General features: G+C 43.0%; 1 protein-coding gene across 6 annotated transcripts in view; it reads left to right on the forward strand.

Annotated features, from left to right (window-relative positions):
- The window catches only part of Cpne4 (copine 4), a 592536-nt gene extending 576332 nt beyond the window's left edge, over positions 1-16204 (forward strand). For 3 of the 6 annotated variants that reach the window (XM_029559677.1, XM_008825094.3, XM_008825093.3), the window contains exons 15-16: positions 8169-8405; positions 15578-15999. In XM_029559677.1, coding sequence (XP_029415537.1) covers positions 8169-8405; positions 15578-15712 — 372 coding nt within the window. In that variant the 3' untranslated portion in view covers positions 15713-15999. Of the gene's footprint in view, positions 1-8168; positions 8406-15577 lie in introns of all 6 variants that reach the window. The other 3 variants (XM_008825090.2, XM_029559678.1, XM_008825091.3) reach the window with 2 other exon arrangements.
- The last annotated feature ends 5370 nt before the right edge of the window (positions 16205-21574 follow it).

Genomic DNA, 21574 nt, shown 5'->3' on the forward strand with positions numbered 1-21574 from the left:
CCCCCCCCCCCCCGATTTCAGCCATACTGGCATCCTTGCTGTTCTTTAAACATAGCAAACACATTCCCACTCCCAGGTCTTTTCTCTTACTGCTGCTAATGTTTCTCTTGCCCTAGACTTCCATGTGATCCATCCTCTGCCCTCACTAGATCTACTCAGCAGCTCTCAGCTCCAGCTTGCTACCTTATTTAGAATAGCCGGCCCACCCACCCCACCATGGCCCAGCCTTAATTTTGTCCATAGCATTTATCTCCACCTGAGGCACTTTAGGAAATCTTTGCTGACTCTTATATTTTACATCTCCTCTATTTTTCTATAGAAACTCTCCAATGAAAAGACTTCATTCACTAGTACATACCCAGCCAACCAAACAATTCTGAACATAGTATGTATTCAGTAAATAGGAAAACCATGTAAGATAGCTTTTCATATGTTTATGATGGAAAAAGTGCTTTAACTTTTTTTTGTAAAATTACCTTATAGCTTAAATTTTGCATATCATGAATATGTTAGAAAACATGGTGTCACTATTCAAAGTCTCTCCTACTTGGAAAAGCCAGAGTTCCCAAGTCCCGGTAGAGAATGATAGTCCCTCCTTGCCTTGGGTTGCATCTACTCTTTCATTCGAACATCCCAGTAGCATCATCAGTCTCCTCTAGGCTTGTGTCAGTTGATGACGCACAGCAATTACCACAAGGAATGGGATTGTATAAAATAAAGTTTTAGACAAATAACCATCAAAGGGCCAGGAGACCCTGCATAGTTGATTCCTGAGCCCTGGGAAGTTGAGGGTATATTTCCTTGGATAATATATTTAGAACTGTAAATGGCAGTGGACACGTTGGCCTTTAAACTGGGCAGAGCCACTCTAAGCTGGGGCTTCATCCAGTAGGTATGCTGAGAACTTGATGCAGGCCAAGTGTCTCCAGCTGTGAGTGCTAAGAAAATCATGCCTCCTCTCTTCTCTTTTTGAGGAATGTCAGCACTTCTCAAAAGCACAGACCAACATCTCCACTAGTGCATGGATCCTACGAGACTTCCTCCAACACAGCTCCCTCTGATCACAGAGGCCTTGGAATAAGTTGAATCTTCATAAATGCAAGATTTAGAAACAAGAGTTAGAGGATACCAAATTTTTTTCATTTTATTTTAAAATCTTTTAGCACTAAAAGTCATTCCTTAAATATATTTTGCTCAGAAATACAGCATATAAAATAGAGTTTGTAAAAAATGAACACAGTCTTGCCAAATCTGGACTAGGAGAAAAGATGAAAACCTGTCTCTTGTCCTTTTCTGCCTTTATTCACACACACGCACATGCACACACACACACACACACACACACACACACACACCATCCAAGGTATCACTGAAATACCCCAAAGCATACTGTTAAATATGTTCAACCCCTTTGGGGAACCAGGGCCTACAAGAGTGAAAAGAGACCAGGGCAGATATTGGTGTGGATTCTGGCTAATACAAGCTGGTGTGAGTTTGCGGCCACCATCCACTCTTCCAGGATGAGGTAGGTCTGTTCCTAGAGGGATAGGACCACATTCAAGAAGCATCCAGACTATACACAGATCACCAGCTACATCAGCCCTCTAGGCCAGGTGGCCAATGTATCTTCTCCCTAGAGATTTTTCTTGTTCTTTGAACTCTGTGGCCTTAACACTGATTGCTGAAGGCTTGCACTTAAGCCCCCTTAGGTAAACTGTGCCGAGGGGTCTTGCTATAGGATTTTTTGAGACAGGGTCTCTCTGCAGCTCCAGCTGGCCTAGAATTCACTATGTAGACCAGGCTGGCCTCAGTCTCACAGAGATCCTCCTGCTTCTGCTTCCAGAGTGCTGGGATTAAAGGAGTGCACCACACTACCCAGCCTGATGTTATAGAACTCTTCTAGGAAATAAAGCTTCTCTGCATATTGATACGACCTCATAGGCTGTATTCATAAGTACTTTTCCAGCTCAGCTTGCTTTACTGGAAATTTCCATCAGTTTCTATCCAGCAGTCTGCAACTTATTAACTTCAGTCATATTAAGCCTGAAAGAACCAGATTTTAGAATCCCAACAACCTCTTGAGGCCCAGGGTTTATAACCTTTTATGTTCCATGAATTTCTTTAGCCATTGGGAAAGCCCACAGACCCTTTCTCTGAAGACTTTCTAAATGCACAAAACAGAACATAAGGTAGAACAATTCTACTGAAATACAGTTGGTAAAATATTTTAAAATGTGGCATGCTGTTTTAGTCTCCCTGCAGGTCCAGCCTAGGGGAGACTCAGGGTCCTGGAGGGGAGGGTGAGTGGTGCGGAGTCAACACACAGACACCAGGAGTCAGGTGGAAGCAGGCACTAGGCGAGGTGCTTCAGACTCGTTTATTGCGGATATGGGACTGCCTTATATACCCCTCTCCCAATGTCCCATTTGCCCCAGTAGGCCTTCTCGGGTCGTGTATGATCCTCATTGGCTCTCTATGTTGAGCTATCTTGTGTCAGCCATCTCTCAGGTTTGACTCAACCAGATGCTTTTGGTGTGTTTGCAGCGTGCATGCGCTGGTTGTTCAGGCCGCATTTCCTCCTACATATCCACCTTTTTGTTTTTAAATGCAGAGCCTAACACAGTGAGAGCCCAGGTTCTATAGCCCAGACATTGTTGGCCTCACCTCTGGTGTCCTGACATTTGACTGTGCCTGTCTTAGGTTGTCCTGATTAGCAGGATCTTACCCATCATTGACTAACCAGCCACTGAGGGGATAAACCAGGAAGTGTTAGCTAAAGGTGGATAGAATCTTGGATAGATGACAGCCAGGCATGCAACATTTGTGGAGGAGGTCCAGGTCTTGCTCCATCATAGATGATAGCCTGGAGAACTTGAAGGGTAGCTCTGTTAATTTGTTTCTGTGATCGGGTATACTTTAAGAGACATCTAGAAAGGAGTATAATTAATATTCCCACCATTCCCATGAATCCTCATGTAACTATTCCCACCGGGCTGAAGATACCCTTGAGGCAATTCCAAACTTGAACCCTCTAGTTTTTAAGAGCGCTTTGAGTGCTGATGTTTGTGACTCCCTGCATTGTGGCAGAAGACTTCCCATTGTGGGAGAGCTCAGTGAAGGGATTCTCACCACAGATGTAAAAGGCAAGGGTAACCACTAAAAGGAGAGAGCAGACGAGGACTGTGAGCCACTCCACCGTGAACCTCCCCGACATGAATAGGTATATCGGATCCAAGTGTCTTGTGCTTAGTGAGGGACTTCTGAGGGCCATGACACCCTCAGCTGTATGCTCACACAGTGTCTCTGGGACAGGCAACAGGATCGTCCAAGGCCTGGGTTCTGAGTTCAGGGTGGATCAACCCTTATGTGAATTCACCAGGATGAGCCAAGGAGTGAAAGGGGCCGCCATGGGCTTCAGGACCATGTGGCAAAGTGTGCTTTCCTGATCTAACAACAAATATGACAAACAGGGTAGAGGGGACAGAGGAGGGGGCCACTCGCTCACCCTCAAGAAGCTAAAGGTACAGACAAAACCTGGGGCCTACTCACCAAACTTGGAGGCATCACCAATGCCAAGGGGGCCAAGAGTCCCTGTTCAGGCTCCAGATGTTGCAGTCTCTCCCTGCAGGTCCAGCCTAGGGGATACTCAGGGTCCTGGAGGGGAGGGAGTGAGCAGTGCGGAGTCAACACACAGACACCGGGAGTAGGGTGGAAGCAGGCACCAGGCGAAGTGCTGCAGACTCGTTTATTCCGGATATGAGACTGCCTTATATACCCCTCTCCCAACGTCCCATTGGCCCTGGTAGGCCTTCTCAGGTCATGTCTGATCCTCATTGGCTCTCTATGTCGAGCTATCTTGTGTCAGCTATCTCTATGTCCTTTGGCAGAACACAGGTTTGACTCAACTAGATGTTTTTGGTGCGTTTGCAGCGCACATGCACCGGTTGTTCAGGCCTCAGTTCCTCCTACAGTATGGGAGCATTATAAATACAGTAATAAAATGCTTCCTTTATCTACTTGTTAAGTTTCAGGAACCTGTAGCTAATCTGATAATCCTGTAATTTCTGAGTGACACTCGATATAAATGATAATGTTCAAATATCTGTGGCCACTATAATGTAGAAAAATGACTGTGATACCTTTTGACAACTAAGCTGTAAGTACAACTAACACTAGTTTTTATTTGCTGGTGACATTTATAACTGAGAAAATGACAAATTTCAGTTAGAGATTAGTGAAAATAAGAATGTGATTTATCCTAAGTTCACAGACTGCCTGAAATCTTTAATAGCTAAGAGACCTAGCTCTAGAGACTTGGGAGCTGGCTCAGTGGGCAAAGCACATGTTGTGCAAGCATGAGGACCTGCGTTTAGGTCCCCAGAACCCACATAAAGCAAGATGCTGTAGAGCATATCTATAATCCTGGTGCTCCTGTGGTGACATGGGAGACAGGAGGATCTCTGGATTCTCATGGCCACCTAGCCTGGCATACACACAGCAAACAATAAGAGACCTAGCCTCAAGAAAGACAGAAAGCATTCAGAATGCATGGCTGTCTTTTTTCCAGTGTATTTCAGCTGTGTCTCCACTTCATACTCCTTTGTTTAAAAACAGATTTTCAGTCATAAAGAGAAAAACAGAACATTTTAGCACTGTCACTTTATTTGCAACTTAAGTATATGATTCTCAAGTGAGTGTTTCAAAGTGGAGCTCTAGCCTTTCTAGAAGCGTTTGAAATACAGCAAGCTAGACAGCTTAAATTTGTTTTTATTTATTTACTAATCTTTGTAATTCTGGGGATCAAACTCAGGACCTCACATACTTGACAAGTGTTCTCCTAACAAGCTGTACTACCTCCTGCCTGGAGTGTTTCAACCTCCCCAGATATTTACTTCCTGCAAATAGCAGGCATATTGTAGGGATTGGGTAGGAAGTTCTCTGGAGTTTGGCCTGACCTACATCTCCCTCATCCTCTTCCTTCCCCTCTCTCAGTGAAGAAGATAGCATAGGGCCCCTCATGATGAACACATCAGTGCTCACCTTCAGCGAGTCTTCGTGCACTGATGGGTGCAGAGCCCTTCTTCTGATCCCATCTCAGATGAGCCACATGGCAACCTCTCCGTACAGGGAGACTGTACGCCAGGAGCCAATACATAGGGAAGGATCTAGAGCCATAAGAGCCCAGCAATATTGGCATATGACCTGGCCTGCCCCTCTCCTTGCACAGCTTCCCCCCAGCCCAGTACAAAAGAAATGCAACATGCAGGCTAGAGAGATGGCTCAGCAGTTAAGAGCACTGACTGCTCTTGCAGAGGACCCGGGTTCGATTCCCAGCACCCACATGGCAGCTACAAACCGTCCTTAACTCCAGTTCCAGGGGAATCCGAGGCCCTCTTCTGACCTCTGTGGGCATTGCACAACATGGGTGCACCTACCTACATGCAGGCATTACAATCATACACATAAAATAAAAATAATAAGTAAAATTAAAAAAATTTAAAGAAATGCAACATGCAATGCAAGTCCTAGATACAATTTTAAATTCTATAGCAACCACATGTAAAAAGTAAGCAGGAAAATATTTTAATAATGTGTTTTACTTATAATAAAAATCAAAATAGCCAACATATTGTCATTTTAGCATCTATTCCATATAGAGATTACCAGTGAAATAGTTTGTTCTTTCTTGCACGAAGATTTTTAAATATCTGTATATTTTACATTTGTGGCATCTCAGTTTGGGTGTTGAGTTATCACAAATGCTTGATCTTTCTTAGATATTATAAATTGATAGTGGGAAAATATAAATCATGTTCTTCTTAAAAAGTGTTCAATAACTGAGTTTGGTGTCTGTTTTTAAAGTTAATTTAAAGTTAAGCTTCTCCCTTGCTCTGGACACATTAGAAAGGCTCAATATGTTCATGAAGCTAGTGACTATTACACTAGATGACACGGCTTCAATTCTTTTAAAGTCTTATAGCCAAAGATCACATAATGATCTTGTCTTAGTCATCTTTTGAGAAATTAAGAAGCTAAGACCAAGGCATTAAAGGTTCTTCCCAGACCCCACAGAATGAGGCTTGGGAGTCGGTTCTCACTCCCCAGCTCCGGCTTTCTACTATTTTGAGCTTTGTTTTTGGTTTGTTTGGTTGGTTGCTTTTTTTGTTTTTTGGTTTTTTTTTTCGGTCTTTTTGAGACAGGGTCTCCCTGTAGCCCCAGCTGTCCTGGAACTCACTATGTAGACCAGGCTGGCCTTGAACTCACAGAGATCTGCCTGCCTCTGCCTCCCGAGTGCTGGGATTAAAGGCATGTGCCATATTATAATTAGGCTATAATTACTGTGCCTGCCTTTGAGCGCCATTCATTGTAACCTTAAGTTTTTAGGGTTACCCAGAATAGGCACTCAAAAATGTCTGTTGTACCTGAAGCCAAGATCAGGCAGAAGCCAGGAAGAAATGGAAGCAACAAGGGGATTAAGATTTCTCTAAATTGGTGTGGTGGGGCATGCAGTTAATCCCAGCACTCGGGAGACAGAGGCAGGCAGATCTCTGTGAGATAGAGGTCTGCCTGGTCTACATAGTGAGCTCCAGGCCTGCCTGGACTACAGGGAGGCCTTGTCTCAAAAATAATAAATTAAATAAATAAATAAATAAATAAATAAATAAATAAATAAATACCTTGTCAAATAAATAAATAAATAAATAAATAAATAAATAAATAAATAAATAAATAAATAAATAAATAAATAAATAAATAAATAAATAAATAAATAAATAAATAAATAAATAAATAAATAAATAAATAAATAAATAAATAAATAAATAAATAAATAAATAAATAAATAAATAAATAAATAAATAAATAAATAAATAAATAAATAAATAAATAAATAAATAAATAAATAAATAAATAAATAAATAAATAAATAAATAAATAAATACCTTGTCTCAAAAATCAATCAATCAATCAATCAATCAATCAATCAATGGACAATAGGAGAACAGGAAGAATGAGAGCCTATCTAAAGGCGAGCACTGGAGGACATGAGCCCCAGAATGAGGTAATGATGAATGATGACTGGCTCTGGGTTGTTCATGAGTAGAGTGGGCTAAAGTGGACTCAACATGGGGTTAATGGAGATGGGGACACTCAGGAGCTGAGGGGCCAGGAGTGAAGGCCTGTCATCCACGAGCCTCTTTGGGATCATCACCAAATCAGTAGATAACAGTGAACAAGGAAAACTGGATGATAAGAATCTTAAAGGAGCCAGAGCTTTTTGTAGGAGTGGGAGATAGCTTAGAATCTACTTTGGGGAGTGTATTTGTTACCTTTCTGTTGCTGTGGTAAAATACCATGACCAAAGCAACTTATGGAAGGAAGAGTTTATTTCGGCTTATGGTTCCAGAGGGTTAAGAGTCCACCATGGGGGCGAGGGTGTGGAGGGCACACAGCAGCAGGAGGAGGAAGCTGAGAGCTCACATCTTCACCCACAAACAGGGAGCAGAGAGAGCAAACTGAAGTGGAACAAGGTTATGAGTTCTCAAAGCTCAAAGCAAAGTGACATTGTTCCTCCACAAAGAGTGCCACCAAGAGATCAAGTGTGGGGGTGAGGGGCGAGCACTTCACATCCAACTCACCACAGGGAGCCTTTGAAGAAAATATGCTACATTTTTAAATATCATCAGAGAATGAACCCCTATGTTTTTGAGACCATGGGTTTTAATTTAAGGCAGAACTTGAAACCAAATGAAAGAGTTTGGTACGTGGCAAAGTATGAATACCACCTTTTCGTTCAGCAGCTTACAAATTTTGGTTTCTTGCATAGGACATTAATAATTTTGTGTCTTTATGAGTTTTATTTATGTAAAAATGCTATAATGTATGGAATATGCTTCAAAAACAAAACAAGGTAGGTGAGTGAGGGTGATTGAGTGACGTGAGATTGGCCATTTTCTGATGCCTAGTAATGGGTTCACAAAGTACCATGCCTTTTCCAGTTTGGCATTAGATTTTCCTTAATAAAAAGGTAGAGAAACAACAAAAATGCCTTGTCACTGTGGCTGTGGTCACTCTATAAAGAAGCCTCTCAGCTGTGTCTAACTGGTACTGTATTGTCCTTTTCTCCCCCACCTCCTGGTCCCTCACCTTTACCTGGCATCTGACTGTAGCAATACTTCATCCTGCTGATCCTGACAGATGGTGTCATCACAGACATGGCTGACACTCGGGAGGCCATCGTCCACGCCTCTCACCTCCCCATGTCAGTCATCATCGTGGGAGTTGGGAACGCGGACTTCAGTGACATGCAGATGCTAGATGGTGATGATGGGATTCTGAGGTCACCCAAGGGAGAGCCTGTCCTTCGTGATATCGTCCAGTTTGTACCCTTCAGGAACTTCAAACATGTAAGCATATGCCTCATGGGGGATGCTCATCTCTCTCACAGGCCCACCAATGTTTGTGGTGAGCTGCCATTCTGGAAGCAGAATCAATTGTCTCTGGGTAGGCTGGCTAAATCCCATAGCAAGGATAGCTAGAACATGACTGTTTGGGGAAAGAAGCATAATTTAAATCATAAATAATAGGTCATGCTAATTCTAGTGCCACATGTACAAATACATACCATCATTGATAAAACTTGGGATCGCTGATGCCCGCAGGGTTGCCATGGAAAGTTGGGCAGCTTACTGCCTGCCCAAGTGCTTAGTACAAAAGTAAAGATAGATTGAAATTCATCCTGGGTCTGCCCTAGCAAAAGATTGTCTCGGCCTTCACAAGGGATGTTTTCAAAATGATACAAGCTTAACCCCTCTCTGTATAGTAAGCAGCACTGATTTTTTTTCCCATTTACTCAGGAGCATGATGATTAAGCTAGTCCAAAGGAATATGTAAAGTAGTTCAGGGTGGTCAATAAAGGAGAAAATCCTAGAACAAGTTTGCCAAAGCAGACCTGTCAATGACCAATAGCATACGGAATCAATGATCTTTGAATTACCTTCTCTGTTGACAGAAATTAGTTGCATCCTGTCACTTTATCCAGTCATGGGCCTTTTTTTTTTTTAGCTGTTTTTCTGTTGTTGTGATAGAACACCATGGCAAGGGCAACTTACAGAAGGAATAGTTTATTTGGCTTACCATTACAGAGGGATGAGACTCCATCATGGTGGGGAGACATGGCAGCAGAGCTACCTGCAGCAGGAAGCCGAGACATCACATCTTCAGGCACATGTAGGAAGGAAAGGCTATGAACTCTCAAAGCCCACCCCCAGTGACATGTTTCCTCCAGCAAGGTCACACCTCCTAAATGTTCCATGACATTCCACAAACAGCACCACCAACTGACCAGGGATTCAAATACTTGGTGCCTATGAGGGACACTTCTCATTCAAAGCTCCACAGGCTCTTATTCACAATGAAAGGTAAAGCAGTTACATTCCCCAGTTGGCTGAAGCAGATCCTCTAGATTATGCCCAGTATGATATCACAAAGGGTCTCAGTAATAGTCTACTCACACTTCAAATTACTGAATAATTATTATGTCCCTAGAGAAAAAAAGTGCTTTTGAAATTTCCAGAAACTCCATCCCCAATGGAACTGTGACTTGTGAGATTGATACCTTCTCTGATTCATAAAAGGCCCCTTGAGAGCTGCCCTAGCTGAGTCTGGGAGACCATTTTATGTGGCCACAAAGAGTCCTCTACATTCTTTTGTTTTCTGGCCCTTACAAAAGCTATCTGATAACAGAGCACACCCTGGCCCCTGCTCCCTACTTCAGCCTGATTTCTGCTCTGCTGTTGGTGATATCAGCCACCATTCTAAGAGAAGAGGAGTAGACCTGAGCTGTCAGCAGGAAGGGATCCCCAAAGTCCTCAGTGTCCTAAGGCTGTTCCATAGTCTCATCCTTTACCAACACATAGTTTCTCCTGGACCACAAATACAGGGATGTCCATGTCGCTGCTGGAAACACATCTGTTAGCTTCCTCAGCATCCCTGCTGTGCATGAGGCTCCATCCACAACTGCCATGACTGATGTGAGGGAGAGGGAGGCAAGGTGCCATGCCATCCAAACCAGGCTGTCCCCCTGGATGCCTATTTGGAAAATCCATTCTCTTCTAGACAAAGACTCACTCTTAAATGAATCCCTGACATTCTTCACAGCCAGGTTTTAGTCCAGGCACATTGGATCTAATTTGGGCTCACCCTGGGACCCCAGCCACCCTGGTACTGACAGTCCCAGCATCAGAACTCTTCATATGTGCTCTTTGGGTATGGCTGTCTGTCTGACTAGCTTCCTGGAACAGGCTTTCCAGTGAACGGTCAGATGTAGCACCAATCCTGCAGCCTCAGATGAACCCTGGATTCCATGAGCTGCCCAGCCTCAGAGGGAAGTGACTGTACACTCCAGGGCTCCCTGAGTAAGATTTGTTCATAAGCATACTGCCATGCAATCACTATTCTCCTTTTAAGGAGGTCTGCAGTGTAGTTAAAAATCATTAAGTGGGAGAAAATCAATCCCCTGCTGCAGAGCTGAGTGTAGAGGAAGTTTCCAAGCACCAGCAGCAGCTGATGTCCCCACAAGCTCCCAGGCCCACGCCTGTGGGGGAAGGGCAGCTGTACCGCCTCTTCCACTTCCCCACAGAGGAGATTTCCAAAGAAAAATATTCATCAAGTGAAAGAGGCTATGCAGGCCCTCACATTGTCTGCTCTGGATAGCAAGGTGTGGAGTCAGAAAGCCTGGCATCCACTTTGTGGAAGGGCATGCTGGAGCAGGCTAAATTTGCTGCAGCTGTGTTACACAAAGTTCTCTGCTTTGAAAAGTGCTCAAGGTAGAGAGAAGGGTGTTGTTTCAGACTTTGATGGCTTGTGGTGATGGAGACCCAAGATGTTGCCTGAGTGAAGAGGATGGACGAGCTCACTCCGTAGGAGGGTCTCGGACATCCCTGAACCACTCTTTCCTGCCCCACTCTGTTCTAACTTCATTTCTGTTGCTGTGATAAAATATCCAGATACACACACACAAAAAAAAAATTAACAAATTTTTAAAAAGGAATTATATTTGAGGCGGAAGCATAAAAGTTTATGTCATGTTAATTAGTAGAGTTGATAAACATTACCATTGGAATCTACCTGATGACTTTATAGACATACACAGGCGCCAAAGAGCTCCGAAAATAACTGATTGTGACTAGTAATAATCAGTTATATAGAGATTAGAAACAGTACATTTTTAAATGAAATGGAGATCTCTTTTAAAGGTTAAAAACTCATTCAATTTTATGTCTTACAGGGCTTATACTGAGTTCAATATTGTATAACTTTATTAATACAACAGCGAACCTAAAAATTTTATAGCCACTTTTGAAAGAGATGTATCTTTGCTCCAGAAACTGTTAATGAGTATGTTAAAGCTGTAATGAAATGCTTCTTATAAAAAATTAAAAATTAAAAAAGGAAAAAAAATATCCTAACAAAAAGCAGCTCAGGGGAGGAAAGGGTTTATTTGGCTTAACAGTTCCGGGTCACCATCCATCATATCAGGAAGTCATGGCAGCAGGGACTTAAGAAAGCTGGTCACATCACATCCAGTCAAGCACAGAGAGAAACGAGTGCACTCACTCTGCCTGCCTGTTTGCTTTCAGCTCACTTTCCACACACATAGTTCAGGGCTCAGCCCATGAAAATGGTGCCACTCACACTCAGGGTGGGTCTTCCATCTCACCTTGGTGAAGGCAGTCAACACAATCCAGACAAACCCAGAGGCCAACCTGATCTAGGCAATCCTTCATTCAGGCTCTTGTCCCGTCTGAGTTTAGGTTGTGACAAGTTGAATTTAAAAGTAACTATCACACTCCCCCATCATGTACACACATGTACACACATGTACACACATGCGCGTGCATGCGCGCGCGCGCACACACACACACACACACACACACACACACACACACAAAGAGGAATGCCAACATAATGCCTTTGAGCCACAAAAGCTTCTAACCTCTACTTTTCTAAGCCTCGTCCTAGTCCCCAAACACTCATCTCATGGACTATCTGCTGTGCAAGGCCCACACCAGACACACTGGGACTACAATGGCATGATAATGCACAGGTCCAGGCCTTAGAATTTCCTGGAGACTTGCGTGTTTAGGACAAAAATATTAGCAGAAAATCCACATGCTAAGTAGCCTATTGGGTGAGAATAACATTCATGTGTGTCCAACCTTTGTGGTGTGTGTGTGTGTGTGTGGTGTGTATGTGTATATGTGTGTGTGTACTTGAGTATGGGTATGCACATACACACGTGTGGAGGAGGGTCAACACCGGGTATCCTTCCTCACTCTCCACCTTATTTTTGAAATAGGGTCTCTCACTGAACCTAGAATTCAATGATTTGGCTAAGCTAGCTGGTCTACAAGCCCCATGGATCTGCCAGTCCCCCCCACCACCACCACATTCTCAGCACTGGGATTAGAGACACACAGGAAAACACACAGGTTTTTTTATATAAGTGCTGAGGATTCAAACTCAGGTCCTCATGCTTGCTGACTGAGCCATTGTCCCCAGGCCTATGTTTTTTTTGACATTATAACATGGTGTGATCTATAAAAAGTTTATGCTTGAGCACTATGCAATTGAGTCTCCCCAAATTGCAAAAACAATCTCATAATTTTTAAGTAAGTTTATTATTTTGGTTGGACTATATTCACAGCTCTCCTCAGCTGTATGCAGCTACACATGGCCTGCAGCCCAGGGGTTGGACCCACCTGAAAGGACTTCAGAGCAGACACAGGTAGCCACGGGGAAAGCCCTACAGCTTAAGCTAAGCATTTTCAGAAGGATGGAGACTTCGTTAGCCAGAAGCCAAAGGGGCATCAGCAACAAGGGAATTTCCCTAACCAGGAGAAGGACGTGTGTGTCCCTTCAGTCTCCTTGCTGTGCCTTTCCCACAGCTCTGGAGTAATTAGGGCAGAGCCCAGAGAGTATTTTCACCTGCCTTATCTTTATGGATTTCAAATCAGATTTCTGGAAAGCATTTCACTGTCCAAGCGAACGTACTCAGACTTCAATAAGCCATGAATGAAAGGGAAGCTGAGGCGCTGATGTCGTTCCATACGCCAATAACCCGAGTTGTTTCTCTTTCTGCTCTGCTTGGTAGCTCAGGGCTTTGGAGAGCACAGGTACAGGTGCCAAGCTACGTGGCTGGGGACATGGTTCACTCAGTAAAGTGTTTGTCAGAATAACATGGAATACCTGAGTTCAATTCCCAGCAATCGCATAAAAGCCAGGTATGGGAGCCTGTGCCCACAATCCCAGGCCTGGGCAGAGGTAAACAAGATCCCTGGGGCTTGCTGACCAGCCAGTCTAGCCAATCAGGAAGCTTCCACTTCAATGAGAGCTCTTATCTCAAAAATAAATAAGGTGGAGAGTGATTGAGGAAGACACACAACATCAACATCTGCCATCCACACACAGACATGTGCCATGCATATATACCCCATAACCATGCATAAACAAAAAATCTTCATTAAGATTAAGGAAACTTAAAACCTAACTGCTTGGTCATACTAGCCCAGGTCAAGGGCTGAATAGTTACATGTTATTAGTAGTTTCATATAAGGCAGCACAGACAGGATATTTCTAACATTGCAGGGCTTATTTTTACAACCTCTATAAGAAATATGTTGGTTTCAAGCAATAGCAAATCTATTTTACAGTAGATTAAATGGTTGGTTCTTAACTTGGAGTGACATTGACATTATTGCACAGGAGGTATTTGACCGTATCTGTAGATATTTAATGATGACAAATGTGGAGCAGTGCTTGCATGTAGTGGGTAGGAGCCAGGGAGAGTGATTAACATCCTACAATATACTGAGCAGAGCCCCATACAGAGAATTATTCAGTCCAAAATATCAATAGCACAAAAGCTAAATAAACTCATTCTTATGTAACTAGAAGTTAGGGGCTGGTGACTCAGATAATTCCTCCTTTGGGTGATTCAGTAGTGTGAGGATCAGCACTTTATGATTTCCTTTTATGGTTCCTCATAATAATAAAGGGGCTGCTGTAAATCCAGGAATCACATTATATTTCAAGGGGGAAAGGAAAAGAGGATGAAAATAGAGCTAGCTATATCCCTTTTAACTAGGAAGTAAAGATTTCCAGGAAATCCTCTAGGACATTTCCATTCAGAGAACAAAACTGGGTAACGTGGCCGTCCCTAGATGCAGGGGAGGCTGGGAAATTAAGTTTTGGGCTTTCTAACTTTTCTAACCAATCTAGAAATGAATTTTGTTTCTGTCTCAGTGTACACATGGACCATGGTCTAACCCAAAGAAACCATTTATAAGGAGCCTCTGCAGGTCAGATTTCCCACATGCTGCTACACCTTCAGACTATTAGGGATCAAACCTCTTCACGATGTTTCTGGATTTTTTAGACTTCTTATTTTGACATTCTGTTAGATGGAATGGGATCTGTTTCCTTCTTAGTTTGCCTTTGAGGTCAGGGTTATGCAACGTTGAGTGGCTGAGTGACAAACTCACAAGAAAGGGTGAATTAAAAACCCAGTCACCTTAGGCCAGTTCTTTTCCCTTGGCAATCTCAAACACGTGTTAACTGGTCACTCTGCCTTACCTCCTAATCTCTTCAGCAATAGTTACTATTGAGGCTCAGACCACTGAAGTCAGTACTGTCACAGCCAGGATTCAAATCCAGCTCTCCAGGACACTATGTGCCTGACTTAAACTTTCCCTGCTATAGAATCATTGCTAGAGTGGCATTCAAGACCCTAGCCCTCAAGTTCATCTTCCAACTGCATGCCCACTACACCACACACACACACACACACACACACACACACACACACACACAGAGAGAGAGAGAGAGAGAGAGAGAGAGAGAGAGAAAGAGAGAGAGAGAGAGATATACAACCATTCTTTCTTCATCTCCATGAGATGCCTTGCTATTCCGAGAATGACCAATTACTACTCCTTTCCCCCACCTCTGCATTTTTAATATCGTCCTCTTGGAAGCCTGCTATAACTTCCTCTGAGATAACTTCATCTCAGGGTGTTCATGACTTTCTATAACAGTACCTCTCTACTTTCCATGGGAATCACCAGGACATCATGTTAAAATGCAGACTCCGATTCAGGAGCTCTGGCATCAGTCTGAGTCTACATAGGAAACGCCCATGTATTGCTGGTCTGTAGCTTGTATCCTGTGCTACCTCCTAATAGGGCTCATTCTGGCCATGCCAGTCTGTCCTCCCATAAAGAATACTTTTGTGACAGTATAGCAACCAGAACATAAATATGCCCAGTATAGCGACCGGAATATAAATGTCTAAAACTAAATGCAAATTAAAGCAAAACAAAATCCACAGGACAATCCATTCTATCATCCACTTTTCACCCACCTTCAGGTGTGAATAATTGTTTGATGTTTACAGAGAAGAATAAAAAAGTAGAATGATGAAACCAAATGAATGGGTGAATGAATGAGACTAGGTGGACTCCAGCCTGTGACTCTGAGTCTGGATGTGGTTCAAGTCATGGTCCCTTCTTCTTCTCTGCAGGCATCCCCCGCTGCCCTTGCAAAGAGTGTGTTGGCAGAAGTCCCAAATCAAGTCGTGGACTATTACAATGGCAAAGGAATTAAACCAAAATGTTCATCGGAAGTGTACGAGTCTTCCAGGGCACTAGCACCGTGAACTCCACACACTTTCAGAGTTCTGAAATACTACTCCTGCTAATATTTACTACTTCTACTCCTGTACTTAAAAAATAACTATACACATTTAAAAATAGCACGTTTTGGTGATTTTTAACTGACAATTTTTTTTGCATGCGTAGCCCCAAGGCCTGGATCTGTTAAGCCCTTGTATTGTTAAAGAATTTTTACAAAGAAATACAGATAATAACATACACTTTACAGCATGTCGCCTTGAAATAAAATGGCATATGTATCCATTTTTATACAGGTTTGTTGAAATTTTGCTAAATTTCTTATTATCTTTACACTGTAAAGCATTTTGAAACATTTCTTGAATGTCGATAGCCAAAACATATTTGGTTTTATCTGCTATAGGATGAGAGACTTTTCAAAATGGCAGATGCATGGACTGTATTTTGCATGTTTAAAATAATAAAAACAAGTAACCTTACACCGTTTTTTGCAGTTGGTATCTATAATTCATCCCTGCTAAGAATGGTCTCTGTACTAAAGAAATTTATCTACCTAGAAATAGTCTTTTTGAGGTGGGTGTGGGTCATTTAGCCCAGCACCCTTCATGCATTCTTTACCGTACACACAAATTACCCGAGAACTTTGCTAAACTTGAGTTTTCAGTGCAATACATATGTACAGGGCATGTCTCACAAGTTCCCAAGTCATGCCAATTCAGTTCTTGGAATGCATGGGGACTAATGAGGTTCTGAGCTTTATGGGTTTCACAGTAGAGACCATCGCAAACAGGGAATCTTCTAGTCTGCTTGCAAATGGCTCCTCTTGCCTGCCAGTAGCACAGGGGTCCTGCCTGTCCCTGAGGTGAGAGTAGAAAGTGGTGAGACTGAGTCCAGAAGCTGCACACCCCACATCAGTCTCACAGCTTTGTGGTCACACCTCTTCTTTACCAAGACTGGGAAGCACTCCCTCCTGCCTTGCTCCTGCTCACCTAGAAGAGGCACCCACCCCTCTGCTCTGTTGGTTCCACTGTCATGTCAGTTCCTAGAAATTATCTTGAAAAGTCTTCTTTGGAACTTGAATGGAATCTTGTCCATGACAAATAGCCATGCAATGTGACTCCCCGGTTTCTGTGCCACTCCATCTTCGAGCCTACTGTGGGGGCTTCTTTCTGCCTCTTATCATTCTTGAGTGCAAGGTCTGTAGGCAGCAATGCCTGGAATCATTGTCTAGGATGGAGGTGTTGTGTTCAAATGTATGGTACTTGCCTCAGTGACCTGCTTTGCTTGTCTCAGAGAAATGAACAAATGTTTTACAAGCATTTTTATGGCACAATGTGGAGCTCATTTTTGATCAGAAAGATCATAAAGTATATTCAATGCAAAATAAATCTGCTGTTTGGGTTTTTGAGGGGAAACAGTAACAATAAGCAAATCAAATATCATGTACAATTTCCAGAGTTATAATTATAGACCCTAATTTTGCAAATACATGTCAACCGATGCATAACATTTTGGGAATGATGGTTAAAAAAAAAAAAAAGTATGACCGAAAAAAATCATAAATGTTTAAACTGTATTGTTTTATGAATAAATTGGGTACTTACAGAATTTTCTCTAAGAGTTGTGGTCTTGTTTCTCTTTTCAAAGCAGCTCCTTGGCAGTGATGCATGCAGCTCGTATGAGGAAGGGTGCTTGGCCTTAGGACCATTCTACAATCTCGTGGAAATATTCCAAACATTACTTCTCAATTAAAGTACTTAAATACTATATTACAGAAATATCTAGTGATCATTTCTAATGCCAAACCAGTGTGTGAACTCCCATGTCTATGTGCCTGGTTTACAGGAAGCACACAGAAGATGTTTTGGGAATACATGGGTGAATAATAAAAAGTGAAGGGGCTGGAGAGATGGCTCAGTGGTCAAGAGCACTGTCTGCTCTTGCAGAGGATGCGGGTTCCATTCCCAAAACCCACATCGTGACTAACAAGCATCCATAACTCCAATTCCAGGGGATCCGATGCCCTCTTCTGATCCCCATGGGCATTGCACTACATGGGTGCATTACATACATGCAGATAATACACTCAAACATATAAGATAAAAATGATAAACAAGGGACTGGAGAGATGACTGAGTGGTTAAGAGCGCTGACTGCTCTTGCAGACGACCCAAGTTTGATTCCCAGCACCCACATGGCGGCTAAGAACTGTAACTCCAGTTCCAGGGGATCTGATGTCCTCTTCTGACCTCTGCTGGCACTGCACAACACAGGTGCACCTACATGCAGACAATACACTCATATGCATAAAATTAAAATAATAAATAAAATATTAAAATAATAACAAATATTTTAAAAATAAAAAGAGTGAATATATTTAATAGAATTGTCAGTGTGGCCTCTGATCAACCTCTAACCCATAATAGATTTAACAGGCAGGTTTGTCACTCCCCATGAGTGCCATGCCATGACATGATTCATCATGTTGTTCTGCAATATCTGTTCAGATGTCTCTGACTCTTAGACTCACTGGGATTTTGACTGTGTAAGAAGAGACTCAAATTTGCCTCACAAAACTTTTAGGCAATGTACTTCCTTTTTCATAGACAGACAAGTTCAGCTCAAAAGAATAATAAAATTATTATCTAACAATCATCTCAGGTTACTATAACAAAATACCACAGACCCAGTGACTTAAATAGCAGAAATTTATTTCTCCCATTTTGGAGACTGGGAAGTCCAAGATCAAGATACTTCTAATGATCACTCTTTCTCTAACTCAAAGTTAGACATCTTTTTGCCTTATCCTCAGTGGTGGAGGAAAGCAAAGCTCTCTGGTCTATTCTTACGAGGGTGCTAATCCCATCACAAGAACCCCAATCTCATGACTCAATTATTCTTCAAGGTCTCCACCTACTAATCACATCCTACTGGGCATTAGAGCTCTTGTACATGAATTTTGGAAGGACACAGTCACTCAGTTGACAAGAAGAGGTTACTGTGTGACAGGCACTATTCCAAATCTCTCCCGTGTTCTATCATTTAATCTATCGTGCCCTATCTAATCTCTTCTGCATTTTTGGAGGTTGGATTGCACCCACTCCTGTCAACCATCCCACCAGTCCAATGTGCTTAGTTTATTTTTAAATTTTTATTTTATGCATATGAGTGTTTTGCTTGCATGTATCTAAGTACACCATATGCATGTAACACCCATAGACGCCAGAAGAGGGCATCAAATCCCCTGGAGCTGGAGTTATTGGTAGTTGTTGGCTGCCATATGGATCCTGGGAACTGAACCTGCAGCCTCTGCAAGAACAGTCAGTGCTCTTAATTACTGAGCCATCTCTCCAGCCTCAGCACAAGTTTTTTGAGGATATACTTTTTAAAGTAAAAAATGAAAAAGTAGATCCCCTTCTGAAACCAGGTACTAGAGAGATGGTTCCTCAGGCCCTGGTGGCAGTTTGGCTAAAGCTCACCTGATAGAACAAGTGTTTAGACAACTCAGGAACTGAGCCCTCCCTTCCCTGAGTCGATTACTGTTCTCTTCAGTTAAAGTGGTCCAAAGCTAGATGCAACAGCCTCTTCATGATGTTCCCTGGAACCCTTCTTAAACCTTACATACTGAAGGCAGAATCCTCTTTTATGGGCAGTGTCCTCCTAGTTTGTTTCTTCATTGCTATAACAAAACACTCTGACCACTACCGACTTGGGGAGGAAAGGGTTTATTTATCTTACATCTCCCGGGTCACAGTTCATCAGGGAGCCAAGGTAGGAACTCAGGGCAGGAACTGGAGCACAGGCCATGGAGGAACACTGCTTACTGGCTTGCTCCCCTGGCCCCTGCTCAGCCTGCTTTCTTATGCAACACAGGCCCACCTGCCCAGTGATGGCGCCACCCACAGTGGGCGGGGCCCTCCCACATCACTCATCGGTCAAGAAGATGCCCCATAGACACAGACACAGGCCAGTCCAATGAAGGCAATTCCCCAACTGAGGCTCCCTCAACCCAGGTGTGTCAAGTTGACACTAAAGCTATCTAGCACAATTGACCCCTTGTCAACTTGACACACAAACACATCACTATTAAACCATAACATTTCCAATTCTTGTCCCCAAGATATGATGTTAACATTAATATCACAATATGAGACAGTACAACCTTAAAAACCCCACAGTCCTTAAAAAAAACCCAAACACTTAAAAGTCCATAGTCTCTTTTAAAAGTCTCCTAACTGTGGGTGGGCTTCTGTAAAATCCAAAACAAGTACTGTCTTATTTCAAAGGGAAGAATTGGGCACACCTAAGCAAAACCAAAGTCCAGCAAAATAGCTCAAGGCTGAGCAGCTGGGATTCACTCTCGGTCTCCTGGGCTCTAAAGGGTTCATGGCAGCTCCACTTCTCTGACTCTGCCATCCAATAGCACACTCAGCTCATCTCACAAGCCCAGGCCAGCTCCATTCCACACATACCGCTGTCTTTGGTGGTCGTCCCATGGTCCCGGCATCTCCAAAAGCCTGGGGTCTCCTCTGAAACTGAGGCTGCACCTTTACCAATGGCCTCTTCTTGCCTCTTGGGGTGCAAAGCCTCAGATTCTCTCCATGACCCCTTCAATCCTGGGGTCTTCACTGCAACTGAAGCTGCACTTTCACCTATGGCCTTTCTTGGCCTCTCAGAGTACCAAGTCTCAGCTGCTCTCTGTGACCCCTTCACTCTTTCAGCACCAGAACCATGCAGGAGACTCTTACACATTACCAAGTCCTGCTTCCAGCTAGAGATGGAGGTTTGGGTCCCCTCTGTGTGCTGACCATGAGGAAATACCTCCCAGAAGATTTCACCTCAGTGATACTGATATCTTGTCACTTATAGCTGATTTTTTAGCCCCAGCTAACTAGCATCAATTGTCTCAGTAAAGCAAAGGTTTTACTTCAGGTTCTGGTCTCTTCTTAATCACAGCTGATTCTTCAGCTCACAGATTCTCAATTTAAAACATCACACAAACAGCAGTGATAGTTTCTGCTTCCCTTTGAAGCTTCACAAGCCAGGCCTTCATTGTTCACAACTCTTTCAGCATTAACTGTTCAAGCTCCACAGCAACAAACTCTGAGCACTCAATGGCTTTTCCAGCCCAAAGTTCCAAACGTTTCCACAATCCTCCAACGTCAGATCTGTCACAGCAATACCCTACTCTGAGTACCAATTTCTGTCCTAGTTTGTTTCTTCGTTGCTATGAGAAAACACTCTGACCACTACCAACTTGGGGAGGAAAGGGTTTATTTGCATCTCCTGGGTCACAGTTCATCAGGGAGCCAAGGCAGGAACTCAGAGGCAGGAGCTGGAACATAGGCCATGGAGGAACACAGCTTACTTACTGGCTTGCTCCTCTGGCCCCTGCTCAGCCTGCTTTCTTCTTCAACACAGGTCCACCTGCCCAGGGGTAGCACCACCCACAGTGGGCTGGGCCCTCCCACATCACTCAGCAATCAAGAAGATGCCCCACAGACAGCCACAGGCCAGTCCAATGAAGGCAATTCCCCAACTGAGGCTCCATCAACCCAGGTGTGTCAAGTTGATACTAAAGCTATCTAGCACATGCAGTTTTAGCAAGCAAAGAAACAAAATATGGATGTTTATGCATGTGTATGCTATAGGTAAAATATATACATACTTTATGCATATGTATGTTCTTAAGGAAAAGAGAGTGTGCAAAACTAAATGGCCATTGTATCATCCCAAACAAACAGCATTAACAAAAATATTAAATAACTCCTGGAGGTTAATGACAACATGTATTCAAGTTTAATGATTAAGTGTTCTTTAATAGTTTGCTTAGTAGAGTTAACTAGCTTCAGGCCTCTGCAGTGGCCCCCAAAATACATTGATGATAG

This window comes from Nannospalax galili, unplaced genomic scaffold (genome assembly GCF_000622305.1).
Source record: "Nannospalax galili isolate Female #2095 unplaced genomic scaffold, S.galili_v1.0 scaffold369, whole genome shotgun sequence".
In the NCBI taxonomy this organism is placed as follows: domain Eukaryota; kingdom Metazoa; phylum Chordata; class Mammalia; order Rodentia; family Spalacidae; genus Nannospalax; species Nannospalax galili.